The sequence below is a fragment of the Platalea leucorodia genome (assembly GCF_965183815.1).
Source record: "Platalea leucorodia genome assembly, chromosome: 3".
In the NCBI taxonomy this organism is placed as follows: domain Eukaryota; kingdom Metazoa; phylum Chordata; class Aves; order Pelecaniformes; family Threskiornithidae; genus Platalea; species Platalea leucorodia.
Window position 1 is genome coordinate 25,557,168 of NC_138825.1, and position 19,918 is coordinate 25,577,085.

A 19,918-nucleotide genomic window follows, 5' to 3' on the forward strand; every position below is an offset into this window, starting at 1 on the left:
GTAAATAGCAATCGCTGAGTCTAAGGCCATTCTCAGTCCAAGTTTCAATGCAAGCTTGGGCGTTTCATGCAACCAAAGGGTTAGCTTCCAAGCTGGCCATGAACAGGCCTGGTTCTGTTCTTCTCTCTCTGCCATGGGCTGCTTGTGTGATCTTGGTTAATGCACAGACTTGAAAGGAAAGATTTCTCTCCCCTGCTGTGCTCTTTAGTGCTATTTCTGCACCACACAGAACAAATACTTATCCTCACTTCAGCAGGTAGATCACATTCCACCTCCTTTCTCTCCCTCTTTCTCCCAAGTATTTGTCTGGTTCCTATATTTCTGTTTGTAAGCTGTGGTGAGGAGGAGCAAAGAGGAGAAACTTTAATAGTGGCCTTCTTTTGGAGCAACCTGCAATCTATTCCGACCTGCTTTTAAGAAATGAAATCTGTCTGAATTCCTGAGCTGTGACAGCAGCATGTGTAGACACGTGTGTAAAAGTTTTCAGGTGGTTTGTTCTCTATTATGAAAGAGAATCTGCTCAACACTTGATTTAGTGCCTGTGTTTTTGAACAGCCAACATGAAAATGTAGGTCTTCTCTTTTAAGTCATTTTAAGCAACTTCAGTGGATTTGTATACTATTTATGCAAATTAGGACCCCTATGGCTCAAATTGTCCATACAGAACTAGACACGACCTGATGCAATGGCCTGATGTTTTAATAAAGCCTGGAAAATATTTCATGTGTGCATAAGAAACTGAGTAATGTGATCAGTTCAGTTTATTCCTCCTGTAATTTGAACTGTGCTTTGTACCTTACCTTAGCAACATTTAGTAAAATTCCTTCCCTTGCTGATTATCATCCTAATGTTGAAAGTTAGTTTTGTGTTGTGCATTTCTAGGCAGCATCTCCAAAGTGTCTTCTAAAGTGGTTTGTGAATATCCCATTTTTTCACTAGCATTTTTTGTGTGCATATAATATTGAACCATTCGCTGCCTTTTGTTACTCTAATTGCAGTGGCATTACAGCCGCAGAAGCTGAGCTAATGTACATCAATGAAGTGGAACGCCTTGATGGGTTTGGACAGGAAATTTTCCCTGTGAAGGTATGTTAGTGTATATCACAAAAGAACCTCTGAATCAAACGATGCACAATTCTGTAGCGACCTTTGGAACATGTGCAAGTTGTGCTTGTCGAAAAGAGACGGGACTTGTTTCACTGTTTTGGCAGGTGAAATGACTGCTGGTGGTTTGAACGGACATTGTAGCATGACAGTATCTTAGGCCTGTAGCGTTACTTCTCTTCCACCAAAATCCTTTTCACAGAAGAGGTTGCTATGTGCTAAGGCCTGCTCGCCTGGGAAGCAGAGATGATCCTTGCTTTTCTTTGAGTGCTGAGGGACAGTGGCTAGGGCAAATGAACCTCAGCTGTGGTCTTCCTTAACAGGATAGGAAGATAAGACCTTTTCATGTCTAAGTTGCTATTTATCAAGCATTAACTTTACCTTAGTTTCTTACATGTGCACACACGTCCTCCACACATTTGAAATTGAGGGGAGGTTTCAAGGTTTATTTTGCATTTGTAGTCACTTTCCCTTTGCTGGAAGCCCCTTTCTGCCATGGACGGTCTGCCTGGCCTGATGGAGCACACGCCACCATGGTAAAGTTGTGCTGAGAAAATGAAAACTGCTCTTACCAACATGACCCATTTCTCTTTGCTAACCAACCCAGCCACTGTAAGTGGTTTTCTGCTAGTTAAAGTTGACTTGGAATTTAAAACCAAAGCAAAACAAACAAAGCCCCACACAAACGAAAAAGCTTTCTGCTGAAGTAAAAACTTGATCCTTTGGCCAATCTCAAAATTGGTGTGAAGGGAAAGAGCTGAATGGCAAAAACACCCCTGCCCAACAACAAAAATTATGGAATGTTTATTGCCAATGAATGAAATCAATGCTTTCCTCAAATTAATTCGGATTAATGCTGTATGCTGCTGCAAAGGATTTCTGTGTTGGAATTGTCATTAGATATTATTGCATGTCAGTAAGATAAGCATGAACACTGGACTGGGTGCTCTGCAAGATTGTAGGAAAATGTTACCCTTGTATCAAAGAGCAGCAAGCTGGCCTTGTAGACAAATAGAATTGCATTCAAAGGGAAAAATGAGAGATTTCTCTTTTGTTCCTGTTAGAAAATGCTATTAGAAATATGTTTCTGTTTCTTTCCATGTAGATATTTGTGTGTATACACACACACATGTATATGTGTACAAATACATTTTCCCCATCTCTCTGCGTTCCAAAGCTGCCTCTGGGACAAGGCAGAGGAATGTGTAGTCCTCTAATCAGACTAAACTGAAGGCTGTCAGCCATAGGACCTCTGCTGACTTGTAGTATATGTGGAAGAATGCTGGTGCATGTGGCACTGAGAATCAATGCATAGGCTGGGGCTTGAAAATTGGCATCCATCATTTGTTTGCAAAAGGCCTAACACTTAGTAGTTGGTAGTTAGAAACAGGTGCAGATACTCCATTGTTGCCTTCTAGGGATCAAGTACAGCAAGGCCAGGAGAACAGCTCTAATCTGATCTATTAAAATGCAGGGATGCCTGATGGTTTCTAGAATTTGCTCATGTGTGGTACATTAACTTCTCTCATATCCTTTCTTCTAGCAGTTCTTTTTAACCACACTCTTTGTGTTAGCATGATTTTTATTTACCACTTTAAAGTGTGAATCAATTACTATATATGCAGCTGAGAGGGAGTTGTTTTTGTTGATAAATGTAGAAAAAACTCTTTGTCAACAGCATTAAGCTTTTGTAGCAAAAAAGAAAAAAAGTGTTTTTAAGAAAACAAATGATTGCAAAACGAAACAGGAGCACATGGTTTTCAAACAGGAGCCTGCAAAGGAGACATGGGTAGGCACAAAACCAACAGAACTTCTGAAAAACAATACAAGAACAGTGGACATTACGTGGTGCATGCAGATGAATATTTAACCCAATCATTACGGAGGATTTATCAGTATAGAGATACAAGTAGTATCTCATCTAGAGTGACATGCTGTGAACTTCTACACGGAACGCTTAAAGGAGGAACTGTGAAGGGTATAGCTTTTGAGAGGGATTCCATCTCCAGGTGTGGTTTTCTGAGATCTTGACATGTTTTAACAGGTGACTGGAGAAATGCTGTGAATGTGAGAGTACTATTGCTTTTGGTAGTTATATGGACTCTAGATGGCTATAATCACAATGATAGGGAATGTAGGGTATTATACAATGAATGCCAGTTTGTGGTGTGCATGTTGTTTGATAGACGAGAACCTGGGGCTCGTTTAGCCTTCATCTGTTCTCAATAATCAACAGAATGAATCCAGTTAAGTGCTAACTGATTTGAAATATTGAAAACCAGAGTCCAATCCAGCAGCAAAATATAGATTAGTCAAGGGTTAGTCCTGCATTCATCCTGAAGAAGGGCTTCTGTTTGGTAGTTCAGCATGCATTCATATGCATGTATTGGCCAGTTTCTTTATTAAACTAAATATATATCCTTTCTCTGCAGGATAATCATGGAAATGACATACAACTTGGTATTTTCTTTATGGGAATCTTCATAAAAAACAGAATTGGAAGGACAACTGTGATTTATAGGTAAAACCTAGGGTCTTCTGTATTTAAAGCGACTTTCTTTTCGGAGCTCCATGTGTGGGGCTTTTTCCTTACCTACATATGTGACTGCAATAGTGCCAAACCTCTAACTAAGGAGTTGTCACCTCGCTGTTTTCAAGATTGGCCTCTTGGCTGTAAGAGATGTGATAAAGAATAATTTGTAATGTCTGTGAGTGGGTTTGACGGCAAGAAAGACGTAGTTGTCTGTCATGTATCTTGTTCTACTTACAAGGCTTTGATCCCTTTTCTTGCCTTTATGTCTGCTTCTTTGATGCTTCTGAATGCAAATCTGTTAAACCTCACGGTTGGCAGCCTAGGCACTCAACGTTTCTGAAAATCTCGTTGCCATATTTAGGTGCCCCACTAAAAAAGAGCTGAACTTTCTCATTCCGCACTTCTGAAAATCCTGGCTGTGTCACTTGTTTATTTGTTCTGCTGTTTATTTTGGTTATTAAGAATCACTTAAGCCTTTCCATTAACTTTCTTTTGTTGGTTTTGTTACTTCTTATAAAAGTTTCTTCTGCATTAAAATGTTGCTAGAAATCTCTGATTCCAGGGAGGTTACGGTTTCTCTCATTCCTTTTTGCTAGTGTTCTGGTGGGTATTTCCATTACTGTCAGCATTAACTTGAAGTGGATTTTTACTAGTCCCTGTTATTAGAATATGAACATTTGTGCAGCCAAAAAATTGTGTTTTATGAGGAGCACTAGTTTTTAGTCAGTAGCTAAGGCTTGTATCAGACTTAAGATGCAATGTTGGGTTTTTTTGCCTTAAAAGGGCTTTAGTGGTCATCTTCAAAGATGTTAGGGCTCTGTTTTCCACATAGCTTATGTTTTGCATATTTAATTTTGAGAAGAAATTAGATAATCCTTTAACTGTGCCAGGTGACAAAAGCAAGAAGTTTCTTTACATGTAGAAGTGACAGTTGGTGCTGGGATCCTTACTCTTTGGAAATATGCACTTCAAGCATCCTGCCATGACATGAAGAGGAATGCATGCTGCAAACAGAACAAACAAGTCCTTTCCATCCCCATGGATTGCATGCAATGTACGCAAATGTCTGTCAGCTATTTGTAAGAAGATTGTAACTCTGATCTTGGGTAACCTGACAATTAATTGAAGAAGAAGAAAAAAAAAAAAAAAGATGGCAAACATAAACCCAGAATATTAACATGGTATGCATAGCCTACATAACCATGTTGTCAACCTTCTTTAGGAAGAATTGGTACTGGAGGAAAGTTGGAAACGGCATTTGGAGAGGAAAGGCACTATTAAAATTTTTTTTTAAATTGCTATTACATGTGACTAAAATCAATCAGTTCAAAAATGCCACAGTTCAGTATAGTGTTTATCATTAATGTATTTTCAACGTATCTTCTCTTGTGAGTCTTCGAATTGGTGTTTTTAAAGAGAGCTTTTAACTCTCCTGCTTTGGGTTAAGAGCTGGATATCTGTTTCTCCTTTAATCAGAGCATGACTTCCTTATTTTCCTGACCATGTTTCTTCACCAAACAGCTACTGAAAAGCTTTCCCATAAAACGAGACTAATGTTGACTAAGGGATTCTTAATGTGTTTGTGAAATGTTTGAATGTATGTGTTGGCAAACTCTACTGCATTTTTTTTACTCTACAGGTGGAATGACATTGGGAATATAGCACATAACAAGTCTTCGATTGTTCTAGAGTTGATCAACAAAGAAGAGAATGTGCTCTTTCACACAGTAAGAAAAAGATCTAATCAGTGTCATCAAGAAAGCTGCTTATATAAAAAACAAACCTTTAAAATTCCACTTTCACAAAGGGGCTTACTTACCATAAGCCCCCGCCACCCTGTGAAGTTCACATTTTACTTTATGCAGAGAGTGCAATTAACTTAATTTAGCTACCAATATTTGTATTCTCTTCCAGCATCCCAAAGTATGCAATGCTGCGAATTCCGCAAAAAAGCGAAGTGCTTGTTGGATGAAACATCCACAGTGCCACACTACCTTCCATGCTGGCATAAATATAGCAGCATAAGCAGTTGTAGAAACTGGGCATAAGCTACTATGTGTGCACATACTGGAACTCAGAGGGCTGCAGTGCTGTTCTGTGCCATTTAAAATCACTCCACATCTCCCTGAACCAAGGCCAGTATAGAAACTGGACCAGCAAGCTTGAGCCATTTTTTTTGTTGTTGTTGTCCCTCCTCCCCTCCCACTGTGACTTAGCAGTGAAGTGGCAGCATGTAAAGGCATGCCACTGTATTTCAGTAATTCAATGCCTTGAATGCTCTTGAGGGCACTAGACATGTTCTTGGCAGCCAGATTCTGTACATGACGAATCTTACCAAGCATTACTGCAATTGGATTTTTAAAACTCTTCTTTGTTACTTCTTGGTAAGAATAACAAAAATGAATGATTTTTTTTCCCCTATTTTTTCTTGTGTTTAAAGGATGATCTTGAAAATGCCAAATATATTTCACGGCTGTTTGCAGCAAGACACAAATTTTACAAACAGAACAAAATCTGCACAGAGTGAGTACTCTTTCTTCAGAGTTGTTTTCTGACACCCCGCTTTGGAATTGCTCTGAGTTTTGGCGTGTCTGGTTTTGTTTGTTTTTTCTAGTCACTTGTGTCAGTTATTCTTTTCCCCTTTTCCTTTTTTTCTTGTTTTGTTTTAATCACCAGCAAGAACAGACAATTGAGAATGAAATTTCTTCTGAGCCTTGTGAGCTTGATGCTCCCCAAGCAGCCAAATCTGACACTGTCTCTTAAATTGAAGCCCTTGGTCTCTGCCATTCATAACCCAGAGTATTACTATAAACTAGAGTGAAGGGTGACGTATGTTAACATGCCAAAATGTGAATTGCAGTAGCATTTTGAAGATGTGCTACCCATCTAGCAGCTAAGGTCGGTGGAAAACATAAGTTGTCATCTTCTGATTTGGGCAGTATAATTTATCTGCTTCTTACGTGCACCAAACAAGGAAGAACACTTGGGAATGTTAATCTGCGTAGCTATACTGGCATTGACACAGCAGAAACTGTAAATCTGAACCCAAAGTGTCCTTTAGGCTCTACTTTGAGCACTTACTAAGGAACTGGCCTTGAGTTAGTCCTCTCACACAGGTGGCTTCATCCTAACTGAAGGAGGAATTCATGAGGCTTCAGTTACAAGTCAAAAGGCAGTTTATTATCTGAGTGTGTTTCGCTTATACCAGCACACAGCAATTTTGGTTTGAGATAAATTTTGCTCTGAGAAGTTCAGAGTTTTGAGAAATTTCATGATGTGCAGGGTTTGTATAGCAATAAGAACATGAATCCCTTGCAAAACTTATCAGTTTAGTTAGCTGGAAAGATACGAAGAAGTTCATATCTATCAACAGCTCTAGTTAGAGCTGGACATCCCATCTGTTTAGGTGGGTAATGCCATCTGTTGGAAAATAAAGCCAAAATGATGAAGGGAAGATTGGAAGGTCTAGCTTTCTAATATTACATATGAACAAGACATATTAGCCTACAGTGAGTTAGTGTGTTGGGGAGACCAATGAGATGAACTGCATAGAGTGATCTTTTCACTTCCAGAAAAGAGATGTTGATTAGATTTTAGATGGTGTTTACAGTTTTTGGGAAGTGAGTGGAAGACCAGAAAAGACATTTCTTAGCAGCATATAATGCATTTCAGTAGTCCAATACTAAATTTAATTTTAATGGTTTCAGAGGAATTGAGTTCAAAGGAAGCTCCTGATTGTCTCCCCTGTGACAGTCAAGAACGAAACCAAAATACCGTAGTTTGTCATCTTGGAATATTTCCCCTTTGAAGGGGGTCAACAGAGAGGACTGTTCTGTTACTGTTCGTAATCCAGACTGTAGAAGCGATAGCTTTTGATCATGTTTATTTCTAAACACTGAGCCATAAGTATGTGGGTACTGTGAACTGGGTGTATGTAGCGGCTTCATATACAACTGACAAATGTGTGGACTAATAAAGATAAGGAATGTCATGAGGTCACTGAGTGAAATAACTGGAATTTAAATGTATTTTTTCCATTAGAACAGCTCTCCTTCTTACCACAGTCTCATGTGGTATCAGCTTCTGTGTTACAGCCACAGATATTGATGACAGCATATGCCAATGTGTGTTTTCTAGCCAAATAATTTTCCTGCCCTCTGTTAAAATGATAGTTGTTTGTTTTCCTGTGTGCATTTCCTCTAATGGCACATAACATCATTCACCAGATCAGAAACTGTAAGAGGACAAATTCCACCTTTCCTCTCTTCACGTAAGCACTATATTTCTGCCTCCTTCAACTTGTTTCTTTCCCTTCCTCATTTTTTTTACCTCCTACACTCCTTGTTCCTTCCACTGTGCCTGGATACTCTAACATTGTATGTGGCTCTGCTAGTATTGTCTAACCAGTAGCTTTTTTTTCTCCTCCTGATCTGTGCCCATTGCTTTGGAGTGATTGCTATGGATTTTATAAAATTGTCATTGTTTTAATGTTCACCTTAAGTCACCTGAGACTGTGCCATGTTCAGTTTTTATTGCTTTAAGAGTCCTGTTTGTTTGATTCATTTTTAAACCAGAGTTTTCCTTTCTTGTGTTTCCAAGTAAGCCAAATAGGGTAATGAACAGAAGGCATGTATATTTTGGAACTGGAATACTTTCTGTATTTAGAGAAGGACCTGAATTATTTTCATTTATTCATATGTTTTTAAATCTCATCAATGAGCAATACTTACAGATTCTTCATCTCTTCCCTCCTTGTCCCCCCTTCATTCTTGAACCAGAATTGAAATATTGTGGTTTCTAGTATTTCTCTACTATTTCTTCCACAGACAATCAAGTTCTCCTCCTCCTATCCGACGACGGCCCACTTGGAGTAGGTCATCCTTGGTATGTGCCATGGTGGGGTCTTTAAGAATGTCTATACCATTTCTAATGGGATGGGGCATTTTGTAAGATGGAATACTTTCTAAATTTCAAATAAGCACATTAACTCATTTGTTGTAGGCAATATGATTGGAATGAGTTTCAAGGGTGTGGTTGCCCAGGTTGATTAATTTAACTGGATAATATCACCACTGAGTATTAAAAATTACCGTCTTCAAGGCATTATATTTTTATTTGCCCTGCAGAAACTGAGCATCTTTTCTACTGGATTGAGGTTATATTCGATATGTAAAGAAAATAATCCTCTAGAAAGAATTTGAAGTGTCTTGTGCCGTGTGCATCAAAACCTAGTCATTACATAATTTTACAGCTTCTCCTTTCATGTTTCTTCCATGTTTTTGCATAAAGTCTACTTACAATTTATTAACTTACAATTTATTAACTTACAATTTATTAACTTACAATTTATTAACTTCTTCAGTTAAGAGCCCATTTTCTGTGTGAAGTTACTGTGATGTTAATAGTAATAGTTTTACTTAACTATTATAATCAGTACAGGATTGTGATTCAGAGTTTTTCTTAAACTGTATTTGTTTCCATTTAACTAATCTCCGTAAATACTGTAAATCTGACAAAACTGGATAACTTTTTCCTGAAATCTTTACTAAAAGCATCTGTGTGAATCTCTCTTCCTGGTCAGCTCTAAGGACACTTTTTTGGATCTAGTTTTAACATCTAGTATGTCAGTAGTTCTTACAGTAATTCAGAACCCCTTAAATAAAAGTAGCAACAGCACTGCTTGGCCCCTAGACAGAAGGCAATATTATCCGTATGCAGGTTGCAACTTTTCATTTGTGATACAAGTTATACCTGCTTTGTGGACCTTCCCAGAGTGATAACGCCATTAGCCTGTTGCTGCGAGGCAGAAAGCTAATGTGGGCAGGAGTGTTTTCTTGACATATCCCTGCAGTGTGGTCACAGCTTGTGAAAACGTTCCAAAATTAAGCTTAAACAGGTACTGATATTAGGATAGCTTTATCTTTGCAGATTTCAGCGCAGGCTGTTTTCCTGTGTGTGAATATATGGTCCATCAGATCTAAAAGTTGCATTCTGTGTTTGCCAGCCACTGGCAGGAAAGCTGCTGTAGCTGGCTCTGGATTTCTTTCTCCTCTCATTTTTAGCATGTTTCTAAGGTGTCACGATGCAATACGCAGGCTGTGTATTACACTCTCTGAGGCATGTTTACAGTATTTTTGGTATCTGCTAGCTTGGTCCCTGGAGATGACTATGAAAAACTGAAGGTGAAGAAATGAAATGTGCTTTGCATTCTTATGCTATGGCCTCAGATATATCACAAGGGGAAAAAGAGAGCCGCCTTCTATATTGGATATGAAAAATGGAAATCTATTTTTTCAAAGGAAAAACAAATCCTACTGCCTCTTTATGTTTTGAACATAAGCATGTGGTAAGTTTTAAAAAAACCCAAAGTCTCAGGAAGATCAAGAGGAGGAATGTGTGCTCATCAATTAAAAAGTGAACTGGGCTGCTAACCGTTCATGTTGAACTTTCAACTGCTTTATTCATAATTGTTTTGTTAACTTGTTGGAACAGTTCTCTTTGGGGAGAGAAAAAAAAAAAAGCCCTCCTGACTGTTGTCTGCACTGTACATACCTTTATACACCTACCTATTCATTTGTCTTGTATGGTAATAAATCAGTAGGCATAAATGGGAAGTGAAGTGGGATCTTTGGGGTGAGGCTCTGCCACTTCACTGAGGATCATCTTCATTACTTTCAGATTAAGACCCTTTATATGCTTTTGGCATCATGATGATCCTGTATTTTATTAATTATTACTTTAAAGCTGTTTTATGCTGTTTCCTTTTCCTGTCAGGCCACCCAATGATGCTGGTTTTCCAGCAAAACCTCAGAGTAGGAGATGTTAATATGAGGATATATTTAATTAGCTGATTTTAAAAAACAAAAAAAAAAACAAAAAAAAAAAAACCACCAAAACTAAGTGATCCTTAAGTTGGATATTGATGTTCTGCAGACCTCAAGCTTCTCCTGTTTCATCTGAAGAGGCAGAAGGGCCTTCAAAAAAACAAACCAAACCAAACCCCGTAACAGAGTTTTCTTTGTGATAGATGTTATGGAAGGTATCTGCAAGAAATTAGGGATTACTGTCTGCTCTAGATCTAGACGCTCCCAGTAGAAGTCACTTCTTCCTTGCGCTTTTCCTCTGCCCCCCATTTGTTAGGCTTTCCAACATCTTGGTTTGTTCCAGGCTAAGCTCCACTACTCGGGTTGTCAGCAGCAGGCCCCTTTGCCCAGATTGTTCAGTGAGAGCAGTGTTTTATACCCTTGGAAGTAATTGTAGCAGAAATATTTCCTGTCATGTTCCAGCTCTGGGTTAATACAGCCATTTTGTATGCAAGAATTCATATGTGTGCTCAGTTTCTTTGATTCTGATTCCCTCTCCCCATTTACATAGAAAATGTAAATTTAACCCCTTCCCCACCCCCTCTTCAGTAGCTAACTTGCATGGTGCTCATTTTGTGCGTGTGCATGCAAAGGTAAATTATTTGGTGTTTCTTTTTTGCCTTGGGCATCCTCAGTATTCCTTAATAGTTTGAACTACTTGAATCAGCCTAGATGAAAAGCCCTTGTTCTGCTGTTAAGGAAGATATATTCACAAGACAAGAGTGTCTTCCTTCTCTTTCTACTTACTTCATATATCAAAGTATGTTTTCATAAACTTTGCTCAGTGACAGCAGACAACACATTACAGTGCAGGTGGTAAAATGTGATTGCAAAATGCAGCAGTTTACCCATGGACAAAGCTAGTAAATACAACATCAGCTGTGATTTATTTTGCTGTAAATGATCCTGCTGATTTAATGCTGAATTGCCCCCTGTGATACTTCTTGTGTTCAAAAGCTTGTTGCAGTGCAGATTGTTGGAGGAAGGCTCCAATTCATTATCTAGGGAATCTGATATTCATGTAATTTGCAGAGTTATTTTAAGTCCATATGTGCTCCCATTGCTTGTATAACAGTGTTCTAGGTCCTTGAATTTGTTCCATCTCTTGCTTTTGTCCTGATTAGGTGTTTGTTTTGTTTTCTTTTAATTCTTCAAGGGCAAGGGCTTTTAATAAACTTTTGAAAAGTTCTAAGTGAGCTGGGAGTCTGGATGTTGTTTTCTGAAGTGGTTGAGCTTAAAGGAGTCTTATAACTGGTCAGCTTTGGGCTCTATAACAAAATTTAGCAAACAATTTACAAAATGTTATTCTCTGTTCTGTAAAGAAATGCCAAGCTATGTGTCTTTTTGGCTGGGTAAGAAAGAGCAGTATTCAGTGGAAAGGGCATAGAACCATTTTTCTTGTTTCAGCTGCAAAAATTATAGCAAATGAAGTTCCTAATGCTTTTTTTTTTTCCTTGTGCTTATATTTCAGCCAAGACAACATCCATTTATACTGCCTCCTATGCATGTCCAGTGTGGAGAACACTACAGTGAAACACATAATTCACAAGGTACTTAGAGCATATATTTTTCCTTTAATGGACTTCAATTTTATGTGTATGCAAAGAAGCTCCTACCCCTTATATCTAAATTTCTAGTGCCGTCATGGTCAAATGGGAGTTGGTGCTAGAGGAGAGCTAGCAGTTTTATAGTTAATGTTGCAGTAAGTCTTCTGTGTAAAGTCCAATTTCAGTTTTCAAATTTCTCTAAAATGTCTGTGCATGATTATATGGACCTTAAACTTGGTATTCCAGTTCAGTGCACTGAAAAAATAATTTCTAAAGGAAGTATGATGGCTGTACTCAAAGGCAGTGCCAGCTGAGGCCAGGGAGAGAAATGGAGTGAGGGGAAAAAGAGACAGCAAATATCTTTTACTGTAGGAGAAATCATAGTGTCTTGGTCACGAAACCGTATATTTAGATAATCTCTTCTGATTTTTCACCAACATCTGCCTGCATTGTTAGCCTTATGGACTTAAGGAGGGTTAACTATTTTTACCCCCGTATTTGACAAATAAATTCTCCAAAAGGTTGTACCAGGTTACTTTGATCAAGTCTGGGAATGGAGCCCAGTCTCTAAACACCTTGACTTGTCTCACACCCTTAACCACACCACCTTTTGGAATACACATAGCCAAGTCTGTTAGGCTATGTTCTTTGCAGTTCATGAGAGGTACAGTTGAAGTGCTCTCATTGCCAGAGGAGCTGTTAGTCATACTGGTAGCGTTTTAGAGTTGTGGTGGTCTGACTAATTTTAAGGTAGAATTTGATAAGTGTTGAAAAGAGCCATTCAGTATAGTTCCTTGCATACAGTAGATGATTTGACTTACTGGCCACTACTGTTTTACTGTGAAGCTGAGGATCTGAAGGGGGATATTCTCAATTTTAGAAGAATTGTAAAGATCACTTAGTTTTACTGTAGACTTCTCTATATTGTTGAAGAACTAGCTGATTTCAGAGTTTTGGGAGCTGCTACTTTTTTCTTACAAGCTTTTCAACATGGACAGTCTTGCAATAAAGTTTGATCCAGAACATCGTCTTTACCATCTTGATTCCCTCTCAAATATCCTTTGCTGCAGTATTTAATATTCTTTAGCACATCTGTAGAGTAGGGGGGGTTGTTGTGTTGTTTTGTTTTGTTATGGTTTTTTTCATGAGTCTTGATCACCCTACTAGCTTCAGATCCTCAAAGCTGTTGGTTGATCTGAAGTAGAATTTCCAATTCCACAGTTCTCTGCTACTTTGAATCACAGACAACAGTGCATCAACAGAAAAGACAAGAGAATTTTTAGGATTACCATAGGCTAGCAGCACTGGATTTTTAAGGTGGCAGCAGTAGCGAATCCTTCCAGGATGCTTAGGGAGGAGATGCCCCTTTATTCTTCCTTGCCACCCCAGGCAAAAACACTTCCTCTCTTTTCCCCTTTCATGTCTCCCACAAGGATCTGAACTACCATATTTTGCTAACTGTTGGGAACGTTTACAGGAGTAGCTTTGTTTTAGTTCCGTTTTAGTGACCCAAGGATGCTCCCAAGACCAAATGTTCCCTGCAGTTGTTGTACACTAAGCTGTCTCTGCAGTCATTGGTGCAGACTGCATTTGAAGTTTTGTTAACATTGAATGAGTCCTTGTGTGTTAAAATTGCCAACATCTTTATCTCTGCTCTACACAGATAGCATTTTCCATGGAAATGAAGAAACTTTCTACTGTAGGTCTCAGACCAGTTTGGACAGGTGTCCAGTGGACTTCAGCTACTTGAATGGGAATGGACCCAATGGGAGCGTATGCAGTGCCCACAGCATGAACTCCCTCAATCGCTCACAGAACTTCATCCAGGCATCTCCAATGTCCTCAAATCTGAGCATCCCTGGAAGCGACATCATGAGAGCAGACTATATCCCCAGCCACAGACATAGTGCAATCATAGTACCATCTTACCGGCCAACTCCAGATTATGAAACTGTCATGAGGCAAATGAAGAGAGGGGTGATCCAAATGGATAGCCAAAGTCAGTCTTTGAGGAATCTCAATATTGGAAACACACATGCTTATAACCAGCCGGAAGACCTAGTTTACAGTCAGCCTGAGATTCGAGAGAGACATCCTTACACAATTACATACGGGCCGCAGGGTGGCGGCTATAACAAGCCTGTCGCCCCATCTGACCAAATGAACCCTAATAATGCTGTGCAGAATAAGACAGCAGCCAGTGCCATATCCCACACTGTCAGCACACCAGAACTGGCTAACATGCAGCTGCAGAGCAGCCAGAGTTACAACACCACTCACATGTTAAAGAACTATCTCTTCAGACCCCCACCTCCATACCCGCGCCCACGTCCTGCCACTAGCACGCCGGACCTGGCAAGCCACCGGCACAAGTATGTCAGTGGGAGCAGTCCCGACTTAGTCACTCGCAAAGTCCAGCTCTCAGTAAAGACCTTTCAAGAGGACAGCTCGCCAGTTGTCCGTCAGTCACTGCAGGAGGTCAGCGAGCCCCTCATGGCAGTGAAGCATCATGCAGCTGTGAACAAGCGCCATAGTTTGGAGGTCATCAGCAATATGGTACGTGGTATAGAAGCCATGGCATTAAAAACTTTAAATGCCCCTCTGCCGCGCAGGAACACTTTGCGGGAGCAGGTACAGCCAGAAGAGTCGGTTCAGATGGGGCATGAAGTTCAGCAGGTTCCTCATTATCATCACAAAAAGACGTTCTCTGATGCCACAATGCTGATACACAGCAGTGAAAGTGAAGAGGAAGAAGAAACCCCAGAATCTGTGTCACGGATAACAGCCCTCCATGAGAACATGGAGTATAGTGCTCAGCTGCAAGCTGCCTTGGCTAGAATACCAAATAAACCTCCTCCAGAGTATCCTGGGCCTCGTAAAAGTGTCAGCAACGGAGCCCTGAGGCAGGACCACGTTAGCATTTCTGTGGCTGTAGCCAGGGCCAAGGCCATGAGGCCAGGGCCTTCTAAAGCCATTAGTGTCTCTCGAACTGATCAAATGGCAATAAACGGGTCTTCGCTCGGGCCCTCTATCTCAGAGCCTGACCTCACAAGTGTGAAGGAGAGGGTCAAGAAAGAACCTGTCAAGGAAAGGCCAGTGTCTGAAATGTTTTCTATTGAGGACAGCATTATAGAAAGAGAAATCATGATGAGGGTAAGTGCTTTCCTCTGTTGCAATGGCTTCTTGGAAGTTAGTAATCATACAGGCCAGTTTCCATACTGGAAAACTGTTGGATCAGTAAACTGTGGGGAACACTTGGGTGGGAAAATGTTGATTTGCTTCAAGTTAGGAAATGTGATATTAAGTGCCACATGCAATTTGGTTTTGTGGGTCTATATGGCCACCAAAGGGGCTGTTCCCGTGCACTGCTATTGGGCTTGTTGCTTCCTCTGCTGTGGTTATTTGGCTGCTGGCCAGATCCGCGTCTGATCCAGCTGATCCACCACCCTGGCAGCAGTGCCAGCCCGCGGGGGGCGGCAGATCACACAGCCGGGTGATGAGGGGGCTGACCGCAAAGCCCCCCTCAACGCCTACTCCGCTTCCACCTGCACGGCACTCTAGCCCCCACGGGTTTGAGGGCAGGATGAGTCTGAAATGTGTTTGCTGAGATGGGCGGGAGGTTGTGTTTTGGCACTAGCATTTTATTCCTCCTTTGCAGGGCTGTCAAGTATCATATAATATATAACATAACGGAAACTCTTGAGTTTTTCAAACAATTTCTTTGATTGCCTTTCCCGCCGCTTTATATAACATAGTTATCTGAACAAATCATTGGTAGGTGTAGGATATGGATTGCCAGTTTTGCGAATAACTAAATGAGTGACCGGGTATCTGGTTACAGATGCAGCAGATGTAGAGGCTGTGTGGTTGATGATCTGGATTGTTTATTTGTTTTAAAATGTACACAAGTATGAGAAATAGGGTCCTTTTAAGCTTGTGATGAATTTAGAATATAAAGTATCTAAAGGCTTCAGTGCCACTGCAAGCAATGGCAGAAACATGAGGGGTGCTTACTATTCAGTGACTTATGTATGTGCTTGATGTAACACTCTAGGAAGTTCAACTGCAGTTACAGAAAGCAAAGTATGCGCCGTGGTTTTTTTTTTTTTTTTTTTTTCTTTCCAGAATTGAGGTCTGAAACAGAAACAATTCCTGAAACAAATTAATGAAGCATTTAAATGGTCCAGAGCAGAAAAGAGTTTGTAATGTACTAGATCAGTAACTAGTTAAATTTAAATACTGCTGTATATTAAAAAAAAAAAAAAATAATCAAAAATCTAAATATATGTATAGTGCTTCTTGTTCATTGGTGATCCTTACACTGATGTAATGGTTAGGAATCAAAGTTGGGTCACTAAGTTGTATAATGGAAACTGAATTTACTCCTTGTGGAATCTTAAACTTCAGAAGTAAAATAGATACTTGACTATAACGCATAATCTTTCATGAATGAATACTGTAGACATTGGTGTAAAAACAAGCATAGATATGCTCTTTTGATCTTCTGAGAAAAGAAAACATATTGAGAAGCAGGAACCCAAAGGATTTTAGGATAGAAATGAAGGTAAGAGAGCTTAGAGATGATGTTTGAGTATTCTTCCTCTGAATAATCATTCAGATCAGCCTTTGGTCAAAAGGTGCTGCTGTTGCTGCTGCTGCTGTTGTTTTGAAAGTAAAGGGGTGGTCTTAGCATTAAGCTTTTAAGGTGGTTTCAGCCTAGATCAGCAGTCTTAACACATGCAGACTTTCCTTTTGTCATAGAAATCACATGTTATATTAATGGTAATTTGATGGCCTTGATCTTTTAAACATAGACTTGATTCGTGAGTTCAGTTTTTAGTGTGAAATATATCATGGGTGCTATTTGAATCACCATAATAGCTGAGTGCATCAGAAGACTTCTCATTTTAAGTATTACCATCACAGAAGAGAAACAACTGTCCTGTGTTATACTGTTTGTTGTAATAGATCGAAATTATTGCTTTTTAAAAGATGCCCCAGGTATCTTGGCTACAGTAGCGCTGCTTTAACGTAACAGGGTGATGCTTTGTGTGTCCTACATTCAGAATAATGTTTGCAGAAAAATGCTCGAGATTGTATTTGTATGTCTTTTGATGGCATGTAAACTGTATTATGCGCTGGGATTGCTTCTTTGAAATTAAAATTCTGTGCTCATGTAGGAGCAGGCCTTTGAGGAATAACAGGAAGAATAGAGGTTGTATTTGAATTTACGATGCTAATGGTGATCATCTGCATTCCTTGGCCAGAGAGTTGCAGATTTTGGAGATTAAAAAAACATTCCAGCATTTTACTGGCATTATAAATAATCACACAGAGATGAAAACGTGCCTTTTCTTGCCAAAAGAATCTAGAAAAGCAGAAGATGGCAGGCCTGGAGGCCCAGAAGAGGCCCTTGATGTTGGCAGCACTGAACGGACTCTCAGTTGCTAGGGTTCCAGTGCCGGAGGACAGCCAGGATGAAGTCGCCAAGGTGCCAATGGATGAGAGGGTAAGATGGAGGCTCATGAAATGTTGCTTATTCCCTTTGTTCCCAGCAGCATGAAGTTTCTAAAATATTAAAATTTGATTTAAAATGTGAAAAAATTTCTCTTAAAAGTTTTTTTCAGAGCCATTAATGGAAAAGGTCTGTGGTTAACACTGGCGTGTCTTTGGATACTGACAAAGTGTTAAATGTCTTGAACGTTTACTGAAGTCGGTGAAAATTGAGGCTGTTCACCGTTTCACGTGACCATACAATGTCATACAAGATCAAGCTGTAAATCTAACATTTTGCACAGTCTTTCTACAGTGATCATCCATAGATACTCTTTCATGTTCTGATACAACTAAGGAGTTCAGTTAGCGTCTCTAATGGGATTAAATTAAAAAAAAAAGAAAAAAAAAGTCGTTTGCCTCCTGATGTTTGTGCATGCGGGTGTGTGCATGTATATGGAATTTCAGAAATTAGAAACAGTTACTGCCATTAAGATTTGAGAGACACCTTTGCAAAGATTCTTTCTGGCCTTCTGGATAGAAATTTGCAGCCTTGTGTTGTCTCGTACACAGACAAGAGAGCTTAACCTCTGCCTGTACGTATGTGGGATTTTGTTCAACCGCAGAAATTGCACGCGTGCAAGTTAGGGAGTATTTTGAAAATGTGGACCACATCACACTTCTCACAGTGTGATCTTCTTCCTAAAAATATAAATTTAAAATATTTTTACAAGTATCTGTTGTGGTGAAATCACATACAAATTCATACAGAACCAGGATTGTATTTAGCATGGTTTTGCTTTTTATGGTATCAGTCTTAAAAAATGTGAAGGTGGAATGTAAAAATGTGAAATTTGCTTGTGGTTTCATTCAGTAGAAATAAGCGTGTGTCATGTTTCCTCAGATAACTGCAACTGAAAAAAGAAGTGAGTGAGAGAATGCTATGGCTATATGTTGAAATTTAAAGAACTGATGGACGGGTCTAGTGGTAAATGTTCTTCCAGGAGGAATTAATGGATTGGTGTTGCTTTTTGTTAAATCTTAGTGCAAAATCTTGAAGAGGAAGTTGGAAGAGGGGATGGTGTTTACAGAATACGAACAGATTCCAAAGAAAAAGGCAGATGGGATCTTCACCACTGCTGCCCTGCCTGAAAACACTGAGCGCAACCGCATCAGGGAGGTCGTTCCTTATGAGGAGAACCGAGTAGAGCTGGTGCCGACCAAAGAAAATAATACAGGCTACATCAATGCTTCACACATAAAGGTAAAAGCTTACTTGAACTTTGCTTTGCAAATGAAGTTATGTTAAAGCTTTGTTTGTATTTCTGGACACACAGCAGCATTGTCTGTAACTCGGGAAATTCTGAAAAGGTAGCTTAGTCAGAATGCATCATTGTAGCTTTGTGTCAGCATGGGCATCTCTAAAGTCCCCTATCAACTACCATGCATGAGTTGATTTATTTGCTAGAGACTGGGAAGTCATTTTAGAGAGGCATCCTTACTTTTTTATGCCCACCTCTGCCAGCTGGTTGTGGAATGTCTCTATTGGTTAATGTAGAAAGAGATGCCGTGTTTCTTAAACCTCATGAAGATGCGTTAGATCAGCCCCAATACCTCCAATGTAATATGGTTGTCATGACCCTGTACCTGAATGAAAGAGCAGCTAAGTGCAGGGCAAGATGATGTTACTCCTAGAGAGGAATATATTCAGAGTTTCCACCAGTGGAAGTTTTCAAGAGAGATGGACAGCTGCAGGCAAACTTCATCTACTCAGTCAGTACCTGTTCTGATTTATCAGTCCCAATAGCCTTGCGGGCCACTGGGGGAATACAACAACCCATACAGAGTGAGTCCCTGCAACTGACTGATGCAGCCTGAAAGAAATACTGCACAAGGTTTGAGTGAAATATTTTTTCCATTTACTAGCATATAGGATACGATTTTTAAAAATCAAGGATGTAGCTCCATGTGTGCAGTTCCATGTCCAAAGAAACAGTATATAGTTATGAGTAATGCATGTTCACATAGATACTGCAATTATATATATATAAAAATAACATATTTCTTCCTTTTATCATGAGAGTTGAGTGATTTTTAAAAAAAATTTTTAAGTATGCATTGATAAAGAGAACACCTTACTAATGAGATCCCCGTGTCTTTGATTGGATACTGCATTGGACTTCTGTGTTTCAAAATAAGTTTTATCAAGATGCTTCAGATTTCTTCTTGTTAATTCAATGTAGAAATAATTTAAGATATGATCTGACTCTGTTACTCACTACTGTGGCCAGTTTTAAGAGTGAACTATCCTGCAGTGGCTGCAGATGCTTGTTTGTCTTTAAGCTTCCAGTACGATTTGCAAAGTCCTTTGTTGGCTT

The 19,918-nt window shown here is 39.6% G+C and overlaps 1 protein-coding gene across 1 annotated transcript in view; it reads left to right on the plus strand.

Moving 5' to 3' along the window:
• Window positions 1-19,918, plus strand: part of PTPN14 (protein tyrosine phosphatase non-receptor type 14) — a gene marked incomplete at both ends in the record, with an annotated part of 72,075 nt that overhangs the window by 39,662 nt on the left and 12,495 nt on the right. Inside the window, 9 exons of the mRNA XM_082306260.1 lie at window positions 999-1,086; window positions 3,537-3,625; window positions 5,277-5,364; window positions 6,078-6,160; window positions 8,464-8,521; window positions 11,972-12,050; window positions 13,711-15,200; window positions 17,413-17,556; window positions 18,586-18,804. Of these exons, the coding sequence (XP_082162386.1) occupies window positions 999-1,086; window positions 3,537-3,625; window positions 5,277-5,364; window positions 6,078-6,160; window positions 8,464-8,521; window positions 11,972-12,050; window positions 13,711-15,200; window positions 17,413-17,556; window positions 18,586-18,804 (2,338 nt within the window). The remainder of the gene's footprint in view (window positions 1-998; window positions 1,087-3,536; window positions 3,626-5,276; window positions 5,365-6,077; window positions 6,161-8,463; window positions 8,522-11,971; window positions 12,051-13,710; window positions 15,201-17,412; window positions 17,557-18,585; window positions 18,805-19,918) is intronic.